The 20,032-nt window shown below is 38.5% G+C and overlaps 1 protein-coding gene across 1 annotated transcript in view; it reads right to left on the bottom strand.

Annotated features, from left to right (window-relative positions):
- Window positions 1-20,032, bottom strand: part of Smp_176800 (hypothetical protein) — a gene marked incomplete at its 5' end in the record, with an annotated part of 52,378 nt that overhangs the window by 9,212 nt on the left and 23,134 nt on the right. The window contains 8 exons of the mRNA XM_018791792.1: window positions 1,032-1,173; window positions 3,917-4,022; window positions 10,677-10,752; window positions 10,951-11,163; window positions 12,824-12,954; window positions 14,389-14,884; window positions 17,609-17,710; window positions 19,510-19,621. Of these exons, the coding sequence (XP_018645111.1) occupies window positions 1,032-1,173; window positions 3,917-4,022; window positions 10,677-10,752; window positions 10,951-11,163; window positions 12,824-12,954; window positions 14,389-14,884; window positions 17,609-17,710; window positions 19,510-19,621 (1,378 nt within the window). The remainder of the gene's footprint in view (window positions 1-1,031; window positions 1,174-3,916; window positions 4,023-10,676; window positions 10,753-10,950; window positions 11,164-12,823; window positions 12,955-14,388; window positions 14,885-17,608; window positions 17,711-19,509; window positions 19,622-20,032) is intronic.

The raw sequence follows: 20,032 nt of genomic DNA, 5'->3' as shown, positions 1-20,032 counted from the left end.
CGCGGACCCCAACCAGGTAGTCTGCATCTACCAACATGGCTCAGACTAGAAGTTAGTGACTTCAAGCACTGATACCACGTTTTGGTTCGGCCACCCCTAACTCTCTTCCAACCATCCCCTACACTAATCAGCATAGCGCGTCGTGGTAGTCGGTGTTCAAGGGTACGTAACACGTGGCCTAATCATCTCAGTCGATTAAGATTCACAACCCCATCAACTGATTTACCATCGTTCCCTAATACCCGGTGTCTAACCTCATTATTACTTACCCAGTGATCCCAGCAGATTCAAGAAATATATCTAAGACATTCGTGATCAAATACTAGTAACTTACGAGTATCTTCTACTCTTAATGGCCATGTTTATTACTATATAACAGTAAAAATGAAAAACTAAAGAGAGAATTAGTTGAGGACTATAATTCAGGATTTTTATATGAGTAGTGTTTTTCATATTAACACTGTAATTAATGAATTTTATCGCTGATACTAAAAATCTATAGGACTAAAGATGGTGTGTTAGTAGTACGTTTGAAGAGATTAAGATATCACCTAAACTGACGACGAACGGAACGAAGGTTAGCAACACAACAACAACAAGTTAAACTATACCACTGAGTCCCAACCTTGCTAACAAGAGAGAGGAGACCAGATTCAGAAGAGGGAAAAGTATATTCCACAAGCAGTCGGAAGCACGAATGAACAAGCATATACAGTATAAAAATTTCCTTTGAAAACGTCAAAAAAAAAAGAGTATTAAAAGAGGAAAGGAATCAATGACATTAACGGTCCTCTCAAGTGAGAAATACCATCTAAATGTGAAACTGTATGCTTCTGGCGCGGAAATGAGAAATTCAAATTTTAAAAATAAAATTACAAAAAATGAAACATTTATCAAGTTAGTTCTGAGAATCAAGCATCTCCGACGGTTGAAAGTTTGGAGTTAACCTTTTTTTTTAAATACACTTAGTTATGGACACCCATTGACAACAGAGAACAGTTAACTATGGAGATGAAGTAATTATAACTAACCTTCAATATAGATATTGGTTTTTGATTAAATGGACTTGATATTGAATTGTTGAACAATGAATTAGACGATGGAATTAAACGATTGGTTACTGTATTTGAATGACTTTGTTTACGTCTACAAGATGGTGGTGTATAGATACATCTAGAATAGATTAAAATGATAGAATAAAGAATGAAGATAATTTCGATGATGATGATGATGATGATAATAATGATACATACATTACAAATTATAAGAAAAATAATGTCATGAGTCAATTGAAGTTAGACCACCATGGAAAACTTGGAAGCACTGGACGGCCGTCTCGTCCTATTGTGTGACTCCTCAGCAGTGCACGATCCCACCTCGCGAGATTCAAACCCAGGACCTAGCAATCTCACGCGCTAGCGCTTAACTACTAGATCACTGGGCCGTCATCTAACGGTGTTGATGTCTAACACTTAATGACTTTATTGACTGTTGCCGTGTCTTGATTTGATTAAATCTTACTTTTTCTCAACCTACAATTAGAATGCAGCAAGATTTCGTGCGTTGAGATAGAAGTAATGATTGAGAATACGTGACGTATGTTCTAGCCACTTCAATATGAGTTGTACAAATAATTATAACACATAAAAGCTGATGGAACGATGACAGTGAGAGTAGTAGCTTAGTAAGTATAGATTTTAACAATAAAAATAAGTCATAACTAAAAGATGAAATATTTAAACTATCGAAGTTTAAATTCATTTAGTATTCTTTGTTTGTATCTTCCCATTGATGTTTAGGACTGCAACTGGTCAGTCTTTTATTCGCCATATGTGCATACTGTGCGTATTGAAGCGAAAAGTCCTGGGTTCCAGTCCCAGAGTGAACATCAACCCTGAGATGCAGGTACATCCATCTGACGAGTCCCAAATAGGACGAAACGCGCGTCCTGGATTTCACTGTTAGCCATTATCCATCTTTGCTTAGCAACGTTTAAATAAGAACATTTTTTTCGAATACAAAGAACTAAACAGGCTATGAACATGTAATACTATACATTCAATTATGTGTATAAAAGATCCATTCAGAAATTCAATAGTAAAATCCTTTATTTTTATCATTCACGCAGCCACAGATATAACAATGTGATAAAACAAAGTTGAGTATTGGGATTTCGATGATAATATCTCAGTCAGTCAGTCAGTCAGTCACAATGTAGAACTTCGTACGTACGTACATCAGTTCGAGTTGTTATACCATATTAACACAGAGATGCTGTTGTCGATTCAAATCCCATAGTGGTAGAAGTAGTAAGAGTATAATCGGTAATCCAAAAGATTAGGGTTTGAAGATGTTATTGAAGGAGTATAATCCAGTGAAATAAATTTGGAAAGAGAAAAATGATAGAGACATGAAGAATTCAGAAGATTAGAATTTGGGAGAACACAAAGAGTGGATGCAAGTGCACCATCGCACACGATTTTGAGCCATGTCATTCAAGGTCTTTAACCATCGGTTGTTATCATCTCGCGGTTTCCAACCAGATAGTCTACATCTACCAACATGGCTCAGTCCACTTGTCAGTGACTTCATGGATTTGTGTCACGTTTTGGTCTGGCCGCCCCTAACTTTCTTCCAACCTACTCCTACACCACAAAACATTGCACATCGACGCAGTCGGTGGTTGGGCATACGTAACACGTGTCCCAGCCATCTTAACTGATGATAATATCTGGACGTTGAAAAAAAACGTTCACTAGTTTGTTGCCTAATTTCTATAGAGGTAATGACTGATAAAGCTACCATGAAAGATGGGGATGAATTACTAAAACCAAAAACACAGAAATCAATAGTCACAGCTAGTGTTATGAAACCTGAGATGACATAAAAACAAGACAAATGTTGATCAGTTAAGCTTATGAAAAGGTAGGATGTAGTGTCTTTAGTGTTTTACGATCACCAATTTGCTCTTTGAATGATTGCAAATGAAGTGGATTGGAGAGACTGTATGTAAATACGATTCTAGCCAAAATATTTATGACAGAGAATTCGAAACAAGGCAATTCATTGGTACGAACAATTCAAAAGTCCTAAGTGACAATAGAATAGGGGATGAAATAGGTAAATTGTCAAAAAGATGCGAGTATTTTTAAAGAGAATGAAATAGATACCATACTCTGAATTTTGTAAAATAAATTTCTTGTAACCTGAGTTCACGTAGATGTTTTATACAAAAGTCGATAAGGAAAGTCAATCAATCACAACGTAGGACCAGGCACATATATTCATAAGTCCAAGTTGCCATACCTTATTAGCAAAACAAGATGATATATAGGGAGAAAGAAATAGTTCGGAGAAAGAAAGGTGTAAAGTAATTTTAATCTCTCGGTTTAAGGGAACACAAAGAGTGTATACATTTAGGCAATTGTGATCAATTCTCAGCCATGTCACACAGTCTCCAACCATTGGTTATGATAGTCATGAGGACCCCGACCAAGTAGTCTGCATCTATGAACATAGTTCAGACTAGAAGCTAGTGACCTTATGGACTGATTCCACGTTTTGGTTTGGCCACTTCTAACTTCCAACCGTCTCCAACACTAGTCAGCATTAAGCGTCGTGGTAATCGGCGTTCAAGCATACGTAACAAGTGGCCTAAACATCTCAGTTGATGAAGATTCACAACCTCATCAACTGATTTACCACCATTCCCTAATACCCTGTGTCTAACCTCACTATTACTTACCCACTGATCCCAACACAAACGAACAATATTTCTAAGACATATATAATCAAATACTAGTACCTTATGAGTATCTTTCACTCTTAATGGCCAAGTTTCGCAGCCATAAAGCAGAACAGAAAGATAAGGAAAGTGCCAGAATACACGAAAAGATTATAAAATAAATAAACTTACTTAAACAAGTACTTGTCAAGATCATCATCTTTTAAAGGGTATTCACGTTTTCTATTTAATTTCAATCGTGATTCATTTAAATTAACTGGTTGTGTTGGTGTTGTTACTGTTGAATTAGCAGTAGTAGTATTATTATTTGTAGTAGTAGTAGTATAATCCATTAGACGACAACGACTATCATTTAACCAAATATTTGAATTTAATCCACAACTTTCATGGAGATCTTGTAATCTAGATTCAATATGCACACAAAGACAACTTTATAGAAAGATGATTTATGTATTGCAATAAGGATAATGTAGAAAATTAATTTTCAACTTAGCGACCTACACGTAAAGAGTTTGTATGATGAGACCAGGAGGTCCTCAGTTTAATCTTGTATGAAGTTGTGAGTGTGTACATTTTATGAGTCCATGATTTGAAAGTTCCAAACAAATAATGAACTGTAAAAAAGTATACTTTTATCGGTAGGTCTTGAATTTCGGCGCGAAATTCATTAATCCATTTGGATAAATAGCGTCAGTTTGTGATGAAAACCTTAAATCTAATTCATAGCCTTAACCATCAACTGTAAATCATAGTTCTAATCCCTCACACTCATTTATAACCCTCATTTAGTCCTAGATAATAGCTGCACATTTTCGAGGTTACTTAAGCTTTGCTCAAAGGTCATCCATAAATTATAGTTTCACCAACATGACTATTAAGAATAGAGGATATTCACGGAGTACTGGTATTTAGTCATTGGTTCCTTCAAAGCATCACTCGTGCATTTTATGACCACCGAGTAAGCAATCGTGAAGTTAGGAATAAAATACTAGGTGAAGATAGCAAATCGACTGATGAAGTTGTAAATCCTCATCAAGTCAGGTGGTTGGATATGTAAGACATACATCCCAACGACTGCCAACCTCGATGGACGAAGTTGTCTGGTGTAGAAGTAGTTTGCAAGAAAGTCATGGATGACCAAAGCAAGACATAGCATCAGTCCATAAAGACGCTGACTCATCAACTGACCTGTGTGGGTTGGTGCGGACTATCTGATTGGGGGTCTGCGTGATTATCGTAGCCAACGATTAGAGACCTCAAGTAACGTGTTCTAGAGTTATTCACAACAGCATACATTCACTCACTTTTTGTCCTTCTTTAGAACCTGGGCCCCACAATCTCTTTATACTTTTTTCCTTTTCTACACCTAGGCTTTCCTACCATTGCTGATGCTTTTTCAGCTTTTAGTAATCTGGTATTTGTCTTCAGAATTTCATCTTGTTGAGAAAATGTGGTACAGGAACTTGAACCAATACATTTAAATATCGAATTATTTCCTCTATAGAGCTGGTGGAGCGATGAATTAATAGTAAAACTACTGAATCTTTCAACTAATAAATTGCAGATTCCGAATCCACTCTATTACAATCGACGTTCAGATAGTGTTACTAACCCTCACAAACAATTTGATATCAAGTTAATCACGTAAACAAAATAATCACCAAGTGAATGTAAATTGTATTCCTCACAGATGTGAGTTAGAAAACCACTAAAAATCAAGAAGTGCTGAACAGCTGTTTCCCGACCGTTGCTGCTACCTTGACGTGGTGGTCGGGCTTGCCTATCGTGATGATCCAATCCAGCTATGCTGGATGGAACAATCGTTCCTCAAAATCCTACCATGCCAGACAGGTCGGTTGAAGAGCGGTGAGACTAAAAGCAGCAATCCCAAGGTCCGAAGGCGAAGTCGTACTGCTGACTGTACAGAGGTGTGAAAGCAGTAAGGTGTTTCCTTCAGACAACCAGCATGACAGCGGTGCTGCCTTCCCACAAGGAGGGGTGGGGTTAGAAAAGGTCGACCCTAAAAATGCACACCTCACCTTATCCCACGGACAGCCGTCTCCGGCGGTAAGGTCCTTTAAAGAACGGAGCTAACACAAAAACTACCAACAAAAATGTCGTGTGTGACCGACCTCAAGCAATTGTCCCTTGGGCACTGTGGTCACGCTCTCACGTCATTAAGACCACTTCTAACCCAATTTCCTTTTCAGGTATCTCTAGAAGAACCCTTCCACGGTGTGGGCAACCGGGAAGTGATAACTGCCCTCATACCTCTAACAGCACTCAAGACCACTGTATTCATAATCAATCTCCTTCTTCAATTCCCACTATTCCTTCTACCTTGACTTTTAACACTAAACTTCCTCTCTCGGTTTCCTCCTCAAGTGTCACCATGGCCAACGATTCTAGTGGGCGAAACGCTGTCCCAGGTCTACTAAAACCTCGCTCCAAACTACACATTGAAGCCTTCAACGTACGTACCCTATGCCAAATCGGTCAACAGGCCTCCTTAGCTAAAACCCTAGAATCTCGTACCATTGATGTATGCTGTGTCTCCGAAACACGCATACAGGATCCCAGTGTGGTCATTCACTTGACCTCACCTCGCCAAAATGGACAGCCAACGAAATACACCCTCCATGTATCTGGCGACCCGTTGGCTAGTTCTCGTGGACTTGCAGGTGTAGACATAGCACTAAGTACAAGGGCAGAACAGGCACTACTAGAATGGATCCCCGTTAACAGTCGCCTGTGTGCTGTCCGGCTAAATGGCTCCGTAAGAACTCAGAAGGATAGGGACACACGTCGTTGCCTTTTCGTCGTTTCTGCCTACGCTCCCACTGACTGCAGCCATGATGAAGTGAAAGATGACTTTTACAGAAAGCTCTCTGAGCTTCTTCAGAAAGCTAAGCGCTCAGACATAGTAGTCGTAGCGGGTGACTTTAATGCCCAGGTAGGCAGCTTAAATCAAACAGAAAGACATTTAGGTGGGTGTTTTAGTATTCCGGCTCAACGAACCGATAATGGTGATCGTCTGTTGCAACTATGCTCAGACAATCGTTTATTTCTAGCAAGCACTAATTTTAAGCATAAGGAGAGACATCGTCTAACATGGCGACCACCTGCACCAAACCAACGATGGACTCAAATAGACCATATTGTCATCAGTCATCGTTGGAGAGGCTCAATAGAAGATTGTCGCTCGTATTGGAATACTTGTTTAGACTCTGATCACGCTTTAATACGAGCGCGCATTTGTCTGCGCCTCAATGGACGCAGGAAAAGTACACTAAGAAGACCCATTAGGATTGAACTGGAGGACGAGAAAGCCAAATGCGAATTCCAGAAACAACTGAGTTCACATCTAGGCAGTTCTGTAAACGAGACTGACACAGATGCTGCTTGGAAAGACACACGAACAGCTGTGGAAACAGCAGTAACATCTATTAGTCATTTAAACCATAGGGCTCCAAAAAACCAGTGGATCTCCTCTAAGTCTATTTCACTGATGGATTCGCGTAAACTCATCCCATCAGGCTCTGAACATGACGAAGAGCGTCAACAAATTAGATCTAGGTTAACTAAAAGTCTAAGGAACGATCGTGAGCAGTGGTGGGCAACGAAAGCAAAAGAGATGGAAAAGGTAGCGGCTGTAGGCAACACCAGGCAACTATTCAGACTAATAAAAGAAACCGGAATTAAGAAGTCAAGTGTAAGTGAGACAATCTCGGAAAAAGACGGAACCCTTATCTGCTCTCAACTCAAACGTTTAGAACGATGGGCGGAACACTTTAAGGAGCAGTTTAGCTGGCCTTCAGCTACTGCACAACTACCCACTACTCCTAGAAAACCTGAATGGAACATTGAAGTAGGCCCCCCGACCCTACTTGAACTTCAAAAGGCTATAAGTAATCTGAAACGAGGAAGAGCAGCTGGTCCAGATGGATTGGTTCCAGAGGTCTTTAAATATGGTGGTCCAATTTTGCCGATTAGGTTGACTAATATTCTGGCTAAAATCTGGGAGACGGATGTAATCCCATCCGACTGGTCACAATCACTGATTGTCCCAATATATAAAAAGGGGTCAAAATCATCCTGCGATAACCATAGAGGGATTAGTCTGACTAACATAGTATCTAAAATACTAGCCTCAATAATTATCAGGCGCCTAACTAAGACTCGTGAACTGCAAACACGAGAAAATCAGGCTGGCTTCAGACCTGGTCGTGGCTGTATCGACCACATATTCACCATTCGTCAAGTTTTAGAGCACAGACATGCTTATCGGCGTCCGACAATGATAGTTTTTCTTGACTTGAAAGCAGCATTTGACTCTGTAGACCGAGAGGTTCTGTGGCAGTGTCTGTCATTGAAAGGTGTACCTGAGAAATACATAAACCTTGTGAAGGCTCTTTACTCGAACACTATCAGTCGAGTGAGAGCTTATGGCGAACTGTCATATGATTTTACAACCTCAAGTGGTGTACGTCAAGGCTGTCCACTATCCCCTTTTTTGTTTAACTTCATTATAGACCTGTTGCTGGAAATAACACTCTCGTCGACTGAATTTACAGGAATTGATCTCCTACCAGGGGGACCACTAAGCGACTTAGAATACGCAGATGACATAGTCCTGTTTGGTGAAGACACTGACAAAATGCAGAGTCTTCTGTTGGAACTCAGCAATAATGCCAGGATGTTTGGGATGCGTTTCTCCCCATCCAAATGTAAATTGTTACTCCAGGACTGGCCTGCGTCAACACCCGAACTAAGGATAGGGAGTGAAGTAGTCGAACGCGTCGACAACTTCACTTATCTTGGAAGTCTGATCAGCCCTAATGGATTGGTGTCTGACGAAATCTCAGCACGGATTCAAAAAGCTCGTTTGGCCTTTGCCAAGTCACGTCACCTATGGCGAAGACGAGATATCCGTCTATCAATTAAGGGACGAGTATACTGCGCAGCAGTTCGCTCGGTTCTACTTTACGGCTGTGAAACATGGCCATTAAGAGTAGAAGATACTCGTAAGTTATTAGTTTTTGACCACAGATGCCTTAGAAATATTGCTCGCATCTGCTGGGATAATCGGGTAAGTAATAGTGAGGTTAGACGCAGGGTATTAGGGAACGATGGTAAATCAGTTGATAAGGTGATGAATCTTCATCGACTGAGATGGTTGGGCCATGTGTTACGTATGCCTGAACACCGATTACCACGACACGCTAAGATGACTAGTACTGGGGATTGTTGGAAGAGAGTTAGGGGAGGCCAAACCAAAATGTGGAATCAGTCCACAAAGTCACTAACTTCTAGTCTGAGCCATGTTGGTAGATGCAGACTACCTGGTTGGGGTCCGCGTGACTATCGTAACCAATGGTTAGAGACTCTGTGTGACATGGCTCAGAATCGATCACAATGGTGTAGGTGTATACACTCTTAATCTTCCCTTAAACCTTGAGACTAAAATTCCTTCATATCTCTCTTCCTTCCTGTACTATATCCTTATATACAACCTATCTCTTTTATATACTACCACCACTAAATTAATTACTTCTATGAATCCGGTGTTCGTCTTGTTATGCTAACGAGGTATGGCAACTTGGACCGATGCATATATGTGCCTGGTCCTACGTTGTAGCTGACTGACTGAACAGCTGTTTAGTCCCTGTCTGGAACACATAAGTTGTCTGCACCAACAATTATACCAGATATTGAATCCAGGACCTTCACGTCCAACAGTGAACGCTTTACCATTAGAACCATCAGCAGGTCAATGTATGAAGGTAATAATTGCAATTTCAATCAATTTGCAATATAGAACGACGACGACCATCTGATATCATTAGTGATAGTCATCTAACTTCTAACAAGTCTGGCAAAGTCGTAATTGCTCTTTACTGAAGAGTGCCACATTGAGATTAAATGAATGTCTGTGACAAACAAAACTAATAAATTAAACTGACCCTCACAAAATTGCTTTAACTAGATGCTGAATATTTTTTTTTATTTTATAGAAGTATAAAACCAACCAGTTGGTTAGCGATGAAATACCTTTTTTCAAACTTTAGTAACAATAAATCTATAAACAGTTGAAATCATGAGTCAATTGAAGCTAGACCACTATGGAAAACCTAGAAGCACTGGATGGCCGTCTCGTCCTATTATGGGATTATTCAGTAGTGCACATCTACGATCCCGAACTCGCGAGATTCTAACCCAGGAGCTATCAGTCTCGCGCGTGAGCACTTAACCGATAGACAACTGAGACGGCATCCAACAGTGTTAATGTCTAACTTCAACCAATCCACGATGTTTTTGAGCAACCGTTAAGCAATTGTCTTCAGTGAGTTGTTATCTCATAACAAACGTGGTTGAACTCCACTGGTCACTGCTTCCCACTAGAACTCAAGGAAATACCTCATGGAGTCAGTCACTAGTGAGCATATGATTATAATCAGAAGGGTTTTTGTGGAGATTTCAGTATTTTCATAGTTGAAATCATGAGTCAATTGAAGCTAAACCACCATAGAAAACCTGGAAGCACTGGACGGCTGTTTCGTTCGATTGTGAGATTCCTCAGCAGTACGCATCCACGATCCCGCCTCGCGAGATTCGAACCCAAGACTTACCAGTCTTGCGCCAGAACACTTAACCGATAGACCACTGAGCAAGCATTCAACGATCTATACACCTACATTTCTGTTGATCATTCAATTAAAACAGAATAAGAAACAAAACTACGAAGAAGTAAAAGAAGAAGAAACTAACTCTTTGAATGTATTCCAAAATTCTTGTCGACTTTTTTTATTGGTAGTTAATAACCATGAATTTGATTTGTGAATACGATTATTTCTAATCATTTCATCTTCTATATTATGATTATTATTATTATTATTATTATCATCCATATTATCATAGAAATATTGATTACCAATATGAGAATTCAATGGATACTTATTTGATAATGATAAGGATGATAAGGAGGAAGGTGTCGGTTGTTTCGGCTTCTTTAAATCTGTTAATGGATAGATTAATGGTGTAGTTTGTTTATAAGTAATAAAATCTCTATGATCCATTTGTGATGGTAATGATGATTGTGACTGGGTGAATAGGTGATGCTGATCATCATCGTCATCATCAACATGATGATGACGATGAATGAATGAAGATGATTCAGAATTGGTTTGATAATCATCTAGATTGACATATTCATTAGCTAATGCTTTAAAATGATCTAATGGAGCAGATTTATGATTTAATTCATTTAAATTTAATAATGGTAAACATGAATGTATTAATTGTTTCATTAGTTCAACTTGGAATCGTTGATCATTATTATCATTATCAAGGGTATGGATAGTAGAATGAATAGGGTTCGTAGAATTATTATTATTATTATTCAATATATCCATAGCAGTCTAAAAAAGAAAGGTTAGTATTCAATAGAATGTTGTACAAGAACAAATTGATATACATTTTTCAGAAAGGGGGGGGTTTGTGAAGATTTTTAGGAATTTTATATAGTTGAGATCATGAATCAATTGAAGCTAGACCATTATGGAAAATCTGAAAGCACTGGACGGCCTCGCGCGCGAGACTGATAGATCCTGGATTCGAATCCCGCGAGGCGAGATCGTGGATGCGCACTGCTGAGGAAACCCATAATAGGACAAAATGACTGTCCAGTGCTTCCAGATTTTCCATGGTGGTCTAGCTTCAATTGAATCATGATCTCAACTATATATGATATACATTTGTTGAGGGTGTATATATTTGATGTCATTTATTTAAACATATGAAAATTGGTTCAAGGAGTCACCAAATAGAGGGCTTGGATACTACACGAGTGCACAACGCGAAACAGGTGATTCTCTTAGGGGACCACGATACTCGAGCCTTTAACCTACAGGTTTAATCCATAAAGTAGTAAAGCAACGTCAGGAGATGTAGTCACATGGTAGCCGGTGACCAACAATAGGTTTATACGCCATTTGTTCCCTTAGGATCCTGGAGACCATGTACACCATTGGTTTCGAATCAGAGTTTCCCAACTCCCCTGGGTGGATCTTCCATGTCCAACAACCGGATTAAAGCATTGGACACTGACTTTTCTTGCTCTCAATTTCGTAAACAACAGTAATCCCATGAGAAGCCATTGAGTGGAACTTCCGTAGTAGTGGCTGTATACGCTTAGCCACATGAGAGCGTTTTTCGACAAGGAGAGTGGACTTTTCCCACTCTCGGCCGTGTCAGGGCATTTACGGGTGATATTTGATTTAAATGTCAAAATCAGTTGAGACTATTTTATTAATTTATTTATTTGAACACATAAACATTGGTACAAGGGGGTACAAAATACATTTGCGCTACATCATAGCAATGAGGCCAGTATCAGTTATCACTGAATTGTATGAGGGCTGTAATATTGTTCAGGTGCTCAGATCGAAACAGATGGTTTTCTTAGGAAGCCACACTCGGAGCCTTCGACCTAAAGATTTAATCCACAAGGTAGTGGAACAAAGTGCTCTCGATTTCGTAGACAATAGTAATGCCACGAGAAGGCAGTGAGTAGGACTTCTCTGACAGTGACTGTATACGCATGGCCATGTGAGAGAATTTTTCGAGGGAGAGCTGAGTCTCTCCACCCTCGGCCGTATCAGGGCACTGGGGGGCCTTGAAGGTCAATATTAAGTAAGAATAATTAAGGCATTATGTTGAATTACGGATAACCTTTAGATTTTCTTAGCAATTATAAATTGTAAAAAATGTATCCAAGTGTCACAAGTGATTGATCGTCGGGTGGTAATCAATCAATTGTGATTACATCTCAGTCCTACAGGAGGTCGGTCGCGTCCCGAATAGCTCAGTGGTAACGTCTCTGACTGTGAAGCTGAGTGACACCAGTTCCCTTAAGATTACAGGTACACCTTGCTGATGAGTGCCAAGTAGCACGAAACCCGAGTCCAGGATTCCCTGTTGACCACCTCCAACCACCATCTTGTATCCAAGTGTATACACATTCATGTACACAGACACGGAAACACAATTGAAATTACAAATATATATATATATACTAACCTGATAATGTGAACGTGCAATTAAACAATGAAATAATAAATTCTGTTGTCCAGTTTTTTCATAATATTCAAATAACACTTTTGCTTCCCAACTATTTAAACCTAAACTAATTAAATCACTTAAACGACCAGCTAAATAAATGAAGCAAAGAAAACAGAGAAACAAGAAGAGATAAAGTCGATCAGTGTAGTGAACATCTAAGGAGTATAAATGAAATTTCAGAGTTTAAACCAAGAACCTATTATAGCTAGATCATCGTTAAAGTACTGGATAACTGCTTCATCGTAGTACAGGACTTCTAAGAAGTGAGCATCTACAGCCTCATCGAGGACTAAACCCAAGACTTTTGGGTCTCGTGAAAAGCGCTTAACATTTAGACCACTGATTTGACATTCGACGGCTGATATGTGATGTAGACTATAGGATTTAGGAATCACCACAAACTTTCTTATTACACTGATTCGAAACAACAGCGCTCATCATTCTTGAATTATTGTACGTAAAGGTCTACATTTTTCCACTGTTGAGATTCACGATTTGCATCTGATCAGTTTCTGTTAGCATAATAGGCTTATTAAGTGAAAATATTGAGTTAGTGGTTATCATGACTCAGTAATCTAGATTATAAGTCTCTGAAGTTTAAAGTAATAGGTACCGCGGTTCAAATAACAATGTGAACGTCAACGGGTATATTCACCTAAAGAGTCCTACAAAGGAGAATGAAACGTATGTATTGGACTTTATTACTAGTTAGTAAACAAAACTACATCATACAACATTTAAAACTGAATTAATTTATACACGTTAGATTACTGTTATATAAGAAATGATTCGATATCAACCTAGTTATCATCGACTGCGATAGTTAGGTCACGTGTTACGTACCCTTGAACACCGACTACCACGACGCGCTATGCTGATTAGTGTAGGGGATTGTTGGAAGAGAGTTAGGGGCGGTCAAACCAAAACGTGGTATCAGTCCACAAAGTCACTAACTTCTAGTCTGAGCCATGTTGGTAGATGCAGACTACCTAGTTGGAGTCCACGTGACTATCGTAACCAATGGTTAGAGACTCTAGGTGACATGGCTCAGAATCGATCACAATGGTGTAGGTGTATACACTCTTAATCTTCCCTTAAACCTTGAGACTAAAATTCCTTCATAACTTTTTTCCTTCCTATACTATATCCTTATATACAACCTATCTCTTTTATATACTACCACCACTAAATTAACTAATTCTATGAATCCGGTGTTCATCTTGTTGTGCTAATGAAGTATGGCGACTTAGACCGATGCATAACTGTGCCTGGTCCTAAGTTGTAACTGACTGACTGACTGAGTTATCATCATTAACGAAATTAACAGACATGATAATTGGTATTAACTCCGCCTGTAGCTCCTCTGTGGGTTACTGCCGGTCCCAAACCCGGGTAAAGGAGAAGGGTTGGGCATGGGGTTAGCGACCCCTTCCCGTAGAAAACCAACTCGCTAAAAAAACGCTAATGTTTAATAAAAACAAATAACACTAAAGACACATTAAACATCATCATCATCATCTTACCTTGTCTACATATTTCAGTTAATTGAATAAAAGAATTACGAGCTAATTTATCAATAGAATTTAATACTTTTATTGGTAAAGGTGTTTGATTATGTAATCGATTCATTTTATAAATTAAATTACGTAATTTTGATAAAGCTAAATATGGTGCACCAATAGGTTTCATATTGAATTTATGATTATTATTATTATTATGATTCATAGTGATAGAATTAGGAGGAGTAGGAGTAGGAGTAATAGTACTAGTCTTATTGAAGAATTGTCGAAAAGACAATGGTACTTTCAAATTGTTTGAATTGTAATTCAATGATGAGGAATTGTTGTTATTGGTTAAATGTTTCAATAGATCATGAATTAAATCTCCTTGACCATACATATTGAATAAATGTATGATGAAATGAATTTGATTTGGAAAAATATCACTATGAATTTGATAGGATGATGGTATTTCAGAAGAGTTCATAATGAAAGACATGATATCAGAAGATATGGACTCCTAGAATTTAGAATGGAAAGAAATAGGTTTCTTTAACAACAGAAGGATATTATGTATTAGGTTATTTCAAACAATGTATATACAAGATATTGTAAGCAAAGATGAATAGTGGCTAGCAGTGGAATCCAGGACGCGCGTTTCGTCCTATTCGTGACTCGTCAGGTGGATGTACTTGCATCTCAGAGTTGATGTTCACTCTGGGACTCGAACCCACTACCTTTCGCTTCAAACGTCATCGCGTTATCCACTCAGCTACTGAGGACGAAACGCGCGTCGTGGATTCCACTACTAATCACTATCCAACTTTGCTTATAATGCTTGTGAATTAAGGCTATATCGAGGCAATACACACAGTATGCTCATATGCCAATTAGAGACTGACCAGTTGCAGTCCTAAAACATCAATGGGAAGATTCAAAAAAAACAATACTAAATGAATTTATAAATACAAGATAGTTTTTTATGATATTGAAATTGTTCGAAGTGTATGATTTAATTGCTACATGACATCATCTGTGTCTGGTACAAATCAATCTCGAATGGTACTAGAGGTATGATGGTGATTGTCACTCTCACAATGTGAAATGATGCTCTTTCTTTAAGGACTTGAAAAAGAGAACGGTTTCGAAGTGGTCTTAATGACCTGGGAATTCGACTGCAGAACCAAAAGAACAACTGCCCGAGGGCAGTCAAACAGTATCTTTTTTGTGAATAGTAGTGTTGATGTGTCAGCTCTGTACTTTCTAAACCTTACCATAGACTGTTGGTTTTGAACAAAAAATACGTTCTATCATAAAACAACCAAATTGTTTAATCATCAGTTGAGCTTGTACTAATAAGATACTACGTAATTATACTGACTTACATACAAGTAGATTGTGAGAATGTTAGGAATAGTGTCAAACGAAGGCTTGACATTTTCCCATGAAGTTATCGACAACTGAACGAAGTTCTGTTAGTAATTTTGAATTTCTTGATAAAAACATGCATGATAATCGCATTCTACGTAAATGGGGACGCTAGATGGAATGGACCGAAATCTTTCGCAATAATACAGTTATAATTATTCTTCATTTTAGATCGATATCATGAATGGATCAATGTTAAACCACCATTAAATCACGGAAGCACTAGACTACCGTCTCATTCTAATTCTAGTTTAGGATTCTTAAGTAGTGCATATCCACGATCCCGCCAGCGGGATTCGAACGCAAGACCTTCGGTCTCGAGAGCTAACAGTCAACCTCTATACCACTGTGAGCAAGCATCCAACGGTGTGAATGTCTAACTTCAACCAATCCAAAATATTTCGCGACCATCCACCACTGTCTTCAGTGAGTAATTGCCTCACAAAAGACACGATTGAACTCCACCGATCACGGTTTCCCACTAGAATTCCAGGAAATCCATCATGAACCGAGTCACTAGTGAGCCGTCCAGTGCTTACAGGTTTTCAACGGTGGCCTATCATTGATCCATTCAGCTATCTCCACAAACCTAAACTGATAGTTTTCACTTATCAATAAATCTGCAATTTCATATAATGCATTATATTTCATTTATTAGTGCTAATTATTCATTTTGAACTAGATTTTTCATATTTTTAGCTTATCATTTCAATGGAAGTCGATTTCCCTACTTATCCACATGTTCATTTCCTTTCAAGGTCTTGACTTAGTAGGATGATAATTCCAGCTAATAAACATCCATATCAGATTCTACGTTGTTTATGCTTAACTAGCTGGAAGAACTGGATTAGAATAAGATTCTATTTATATTTCTAGTTAGTTAATTCATATGGAAAATCCTCGATGAAAACCTAGTTACCTGCAATACAATCATTAGTATTGGGTACTCGCGTCCACATAACGATATACATATACACCTAATGTTTATCTGCTATTTTTAAAAAACTAAGAAGTCAGCTCATTCACTGAGTCACATACTTAGGCCAGAACTGAAGTAGATGTACCTATATTTGATGTTTTGTGTTATTCTATGTTTGATTTCAGTAACCAGTAACATTGTTAATATCCAATCAAAATATAAATCGAATTGAATTTATTTAGCCTGATTTCGGGCACAGAGACGATAATTCAATTGATGTCATCATCTTGAAACACCGACTTCGGACATGTTTTACGAATGTCGTCCCAGAGAATTCCACGTCGTGCATTATTTGCCGACGACTCTGGGACTGGTTGGAAAAAGCGGAGAGGTGGTCAGTGTATGACATGGTGTCGTGGTATGAAAGAAAGCTGTAAAGGACTGGCTTCTGTTGGTCCTTCACGACTCCTTAGTTGGGGTGGTGCAACACAGTGGCTAGAGACGTTATCAGATATGGCTCAGAATAGAAGCCAGTGGCGTGCTTGCTATGACCTTCTTTTACTTTCTTCATAAAGAGTGGTTATAACTTTCTTAACTGAAAGAGTCCTCTGGCTGTACATTTCAGTTCCCCCCCATCATTACGCTTCTCTTTTTTCGCACCCTTTTATATATATGCACCTTACCCCTTTCTCTTCCCATTGTCATTGTTTTGTATGGCGCATATGTATCTGGTACCCCTTTGCACCAATATGTATGTGTTTAAATAAAACAAAGCATAATTTCAATTCATCTATGCAACCGGTCTAAGTACACATTAAAGAAAATCAAGAGATTACAGGGTAGTACACACAAAACATACAAATAAACATTTAATATGAATACAATTTTTTTGTTTACTTGAAAATAACCCCGATCCATAAGCCAAAGTGATATAATTGTAGGAACAAGTGAATAAACCATAGGGAATTCTTTGATAAATAATGACATTACATAACGACACTATACAAAATTCAAAAGAAAACATGAAAAATAATTAAGGATTATAAATATTCAAATATATAGTTGAGATCATGAGTTAATTGAAGCTAGACCACCATGAGGTATTTCCTGAAGTTCTAGTGAGAAGCAGTAACCAGTAGAATTCAACAAGGTCTGTTGGGAGATATCAACTCACTGAAGACATTGGTGAATGGCTGCTCAATTTTGCGGATTGGTTGAAGTTAGACATCAACGCCATTGGATGCCGGCAGGCTCAGTGGTCTGGAAGTTAAGTGCTCGCGCGCGAGAATGATAGGTCCTGGGCGGGATCGTGGGTGCGCACTGTTGAGGAGTCCCACAGTAGGACGAAACGGCCGTCCAGTGCTTCCAGGTTTTCCATGGTGGTCTAGCTTCAATTGACTCACAATCTTAACTATATAAATTTCAGTTATGTTAAACTGTTATACAAATCATTGCACATCTAAGCCTATTATTATATAAGGAGAAAAATGATTCTTACTCGGTATTTTTGCCTTCATTCCACATAGGTCATGTAGCGGCTTACTTAAAAACGATTCTCTCTCGTAGGTAGCTGTCAATCAACTACATTATAAAACAATATATCATTTACCGATCAATATTATGGTCATTATTCAAACCGCCCCCAAATGCCCTGGTACGGCCGAGAGTGGGGAGAGACAGCTCTCCCTCTCCAAATGCTCTCATATGGCCACGCTTATATAGCCTATGCCAGAGAAGTCCTACTCAATACCTTCTCGTGGCATTACTGTTGTTTACGAAATTGAGAGGACGAAAAGCGAATGTCCGGCAGGAGCTTTAACCGGGTTGGTGGACACTGAAAGTCCACCTAGAGCAGTTGGAAAACCCTGATTCCAAAACAATGGTGTACATGGGCTCCAGTATTCTGAGGGATTAAATGGCGTATGAATCAATCGCTGGTCACCGGCTACCATGGGACTGCATCTCCTCACGATGCTCCACTGCCTAGTGAATCAGACCTCCAGGTCAAAGGCTCCGGGTGTGGGCCCCTAAGAAAACCATGTGCTTCAGTTTGGGCACCTAGGCAGTATCACAGCCTTCACATAAATCAAATGACGTTTGTGCGGCACATATATATTTGGTGCCTCTTTGTACCAATATTTATGTGTTTAAGTAAAATAAAATAAAATAATAACTTAATTCATTACACTTACCAGTTGTAATGCACGTAAACTACTAGAATTCGTAGACTTGATATGATCAATCATTTGAGTAGTTTGAACCTTTCCATTACTATTGACAAGATCATTATTATTATTATTACTAATATCAGTATGATCTTGATCCAAAAGATCATTCAAATATTCATCATCATTTGAATGAAGCAATGTTTCAGCTGCTGAATCACATAATATAAATCCAAGTAGAATTAATCGTGATTTTTTAATTTGTCGATTATATGGTAATTGCCATAAAGCACACATGGATTGTAAATTTTTCGGTGGATAGCTTAACCAATCTGGTAATTCATTGCTGTTCAATGAAGATTGAACTCGATTAGAATGATGAGATGAGTTGATTGGTTTTGATGTGCCTGCTGATGATGATGATGACAATGATGATGTTAAGTGTTCTTGTTCCTTCCAGATATCATAGACTTCATTATTAGTGAAGGAATTGTCATTTGTACAATTACTATTATTGAAATGCTTCGACGGTGCTTGAAGTGAAGCATAGAGAATGTGCTCACTAAGAGATGTTAGTCGATTAGTGTTACAGTCATTACTATTATTATTATTGTTATTCATATCTAGGTCGACAGGATGGTGACGTGTACATCGTAATTCAGAAATTGTTTCAGTTAGCATTGATGAATTGTATGGTAAAAGAACTGTACTATTAACTCGATAGAATGAATCTGTTGAGAATTTGCTGAAATGAAAATCATTAAAAAAAGCATTAAATTGAAATACCATAGTCATATACTACTGATATAGACTGTAAGATGATTTAAAATGCGTTATCACCTAGTGTTGTCATTGTTATTCTTGATGTTACAACGATGTAAGTTAGAAAGAGAAACACGAAATCTGAATAGGTATTCTTTGGTGAAGTAGTTTTTAGATGATTGATAACCATTATTTAAATGAAGACCGTACAATTTTCCGCGGAGAAAGGGAAAGACAGCACTTAGGTGGAGTTCTGCACCCTGAGCTGGATGCATATTATAGGATGCATGCAGTACAGCTTTCTGATGCTTCTCCAACTCGGGCAGGACTCAGATCGGGGCGTCCAGGATGCCACTATCCTCTTCCTTCCATTGATTATCCGCGATCTTTAACT

Source organism: Schistosoma mansoni, assembly GCF_000237925.1.
Source record: "Schistosoma mansoni, WGS project CABG00000000 data, chromosome 1 unplaced supercontig 0076, strain Puerto Rico, whole genome shotgun sequence".
In the NCBI taxonomy this organism is placed as follows: Eukaryota; Metazoa; Platyhelminthes; class Trematoda; order Strigeidida; family Schistosomatidae; genus Schistosoma; species Schistosoma mansoni.
This window is presented reverse-complemented; position numbering and strand designations above follow the sequence as displayed.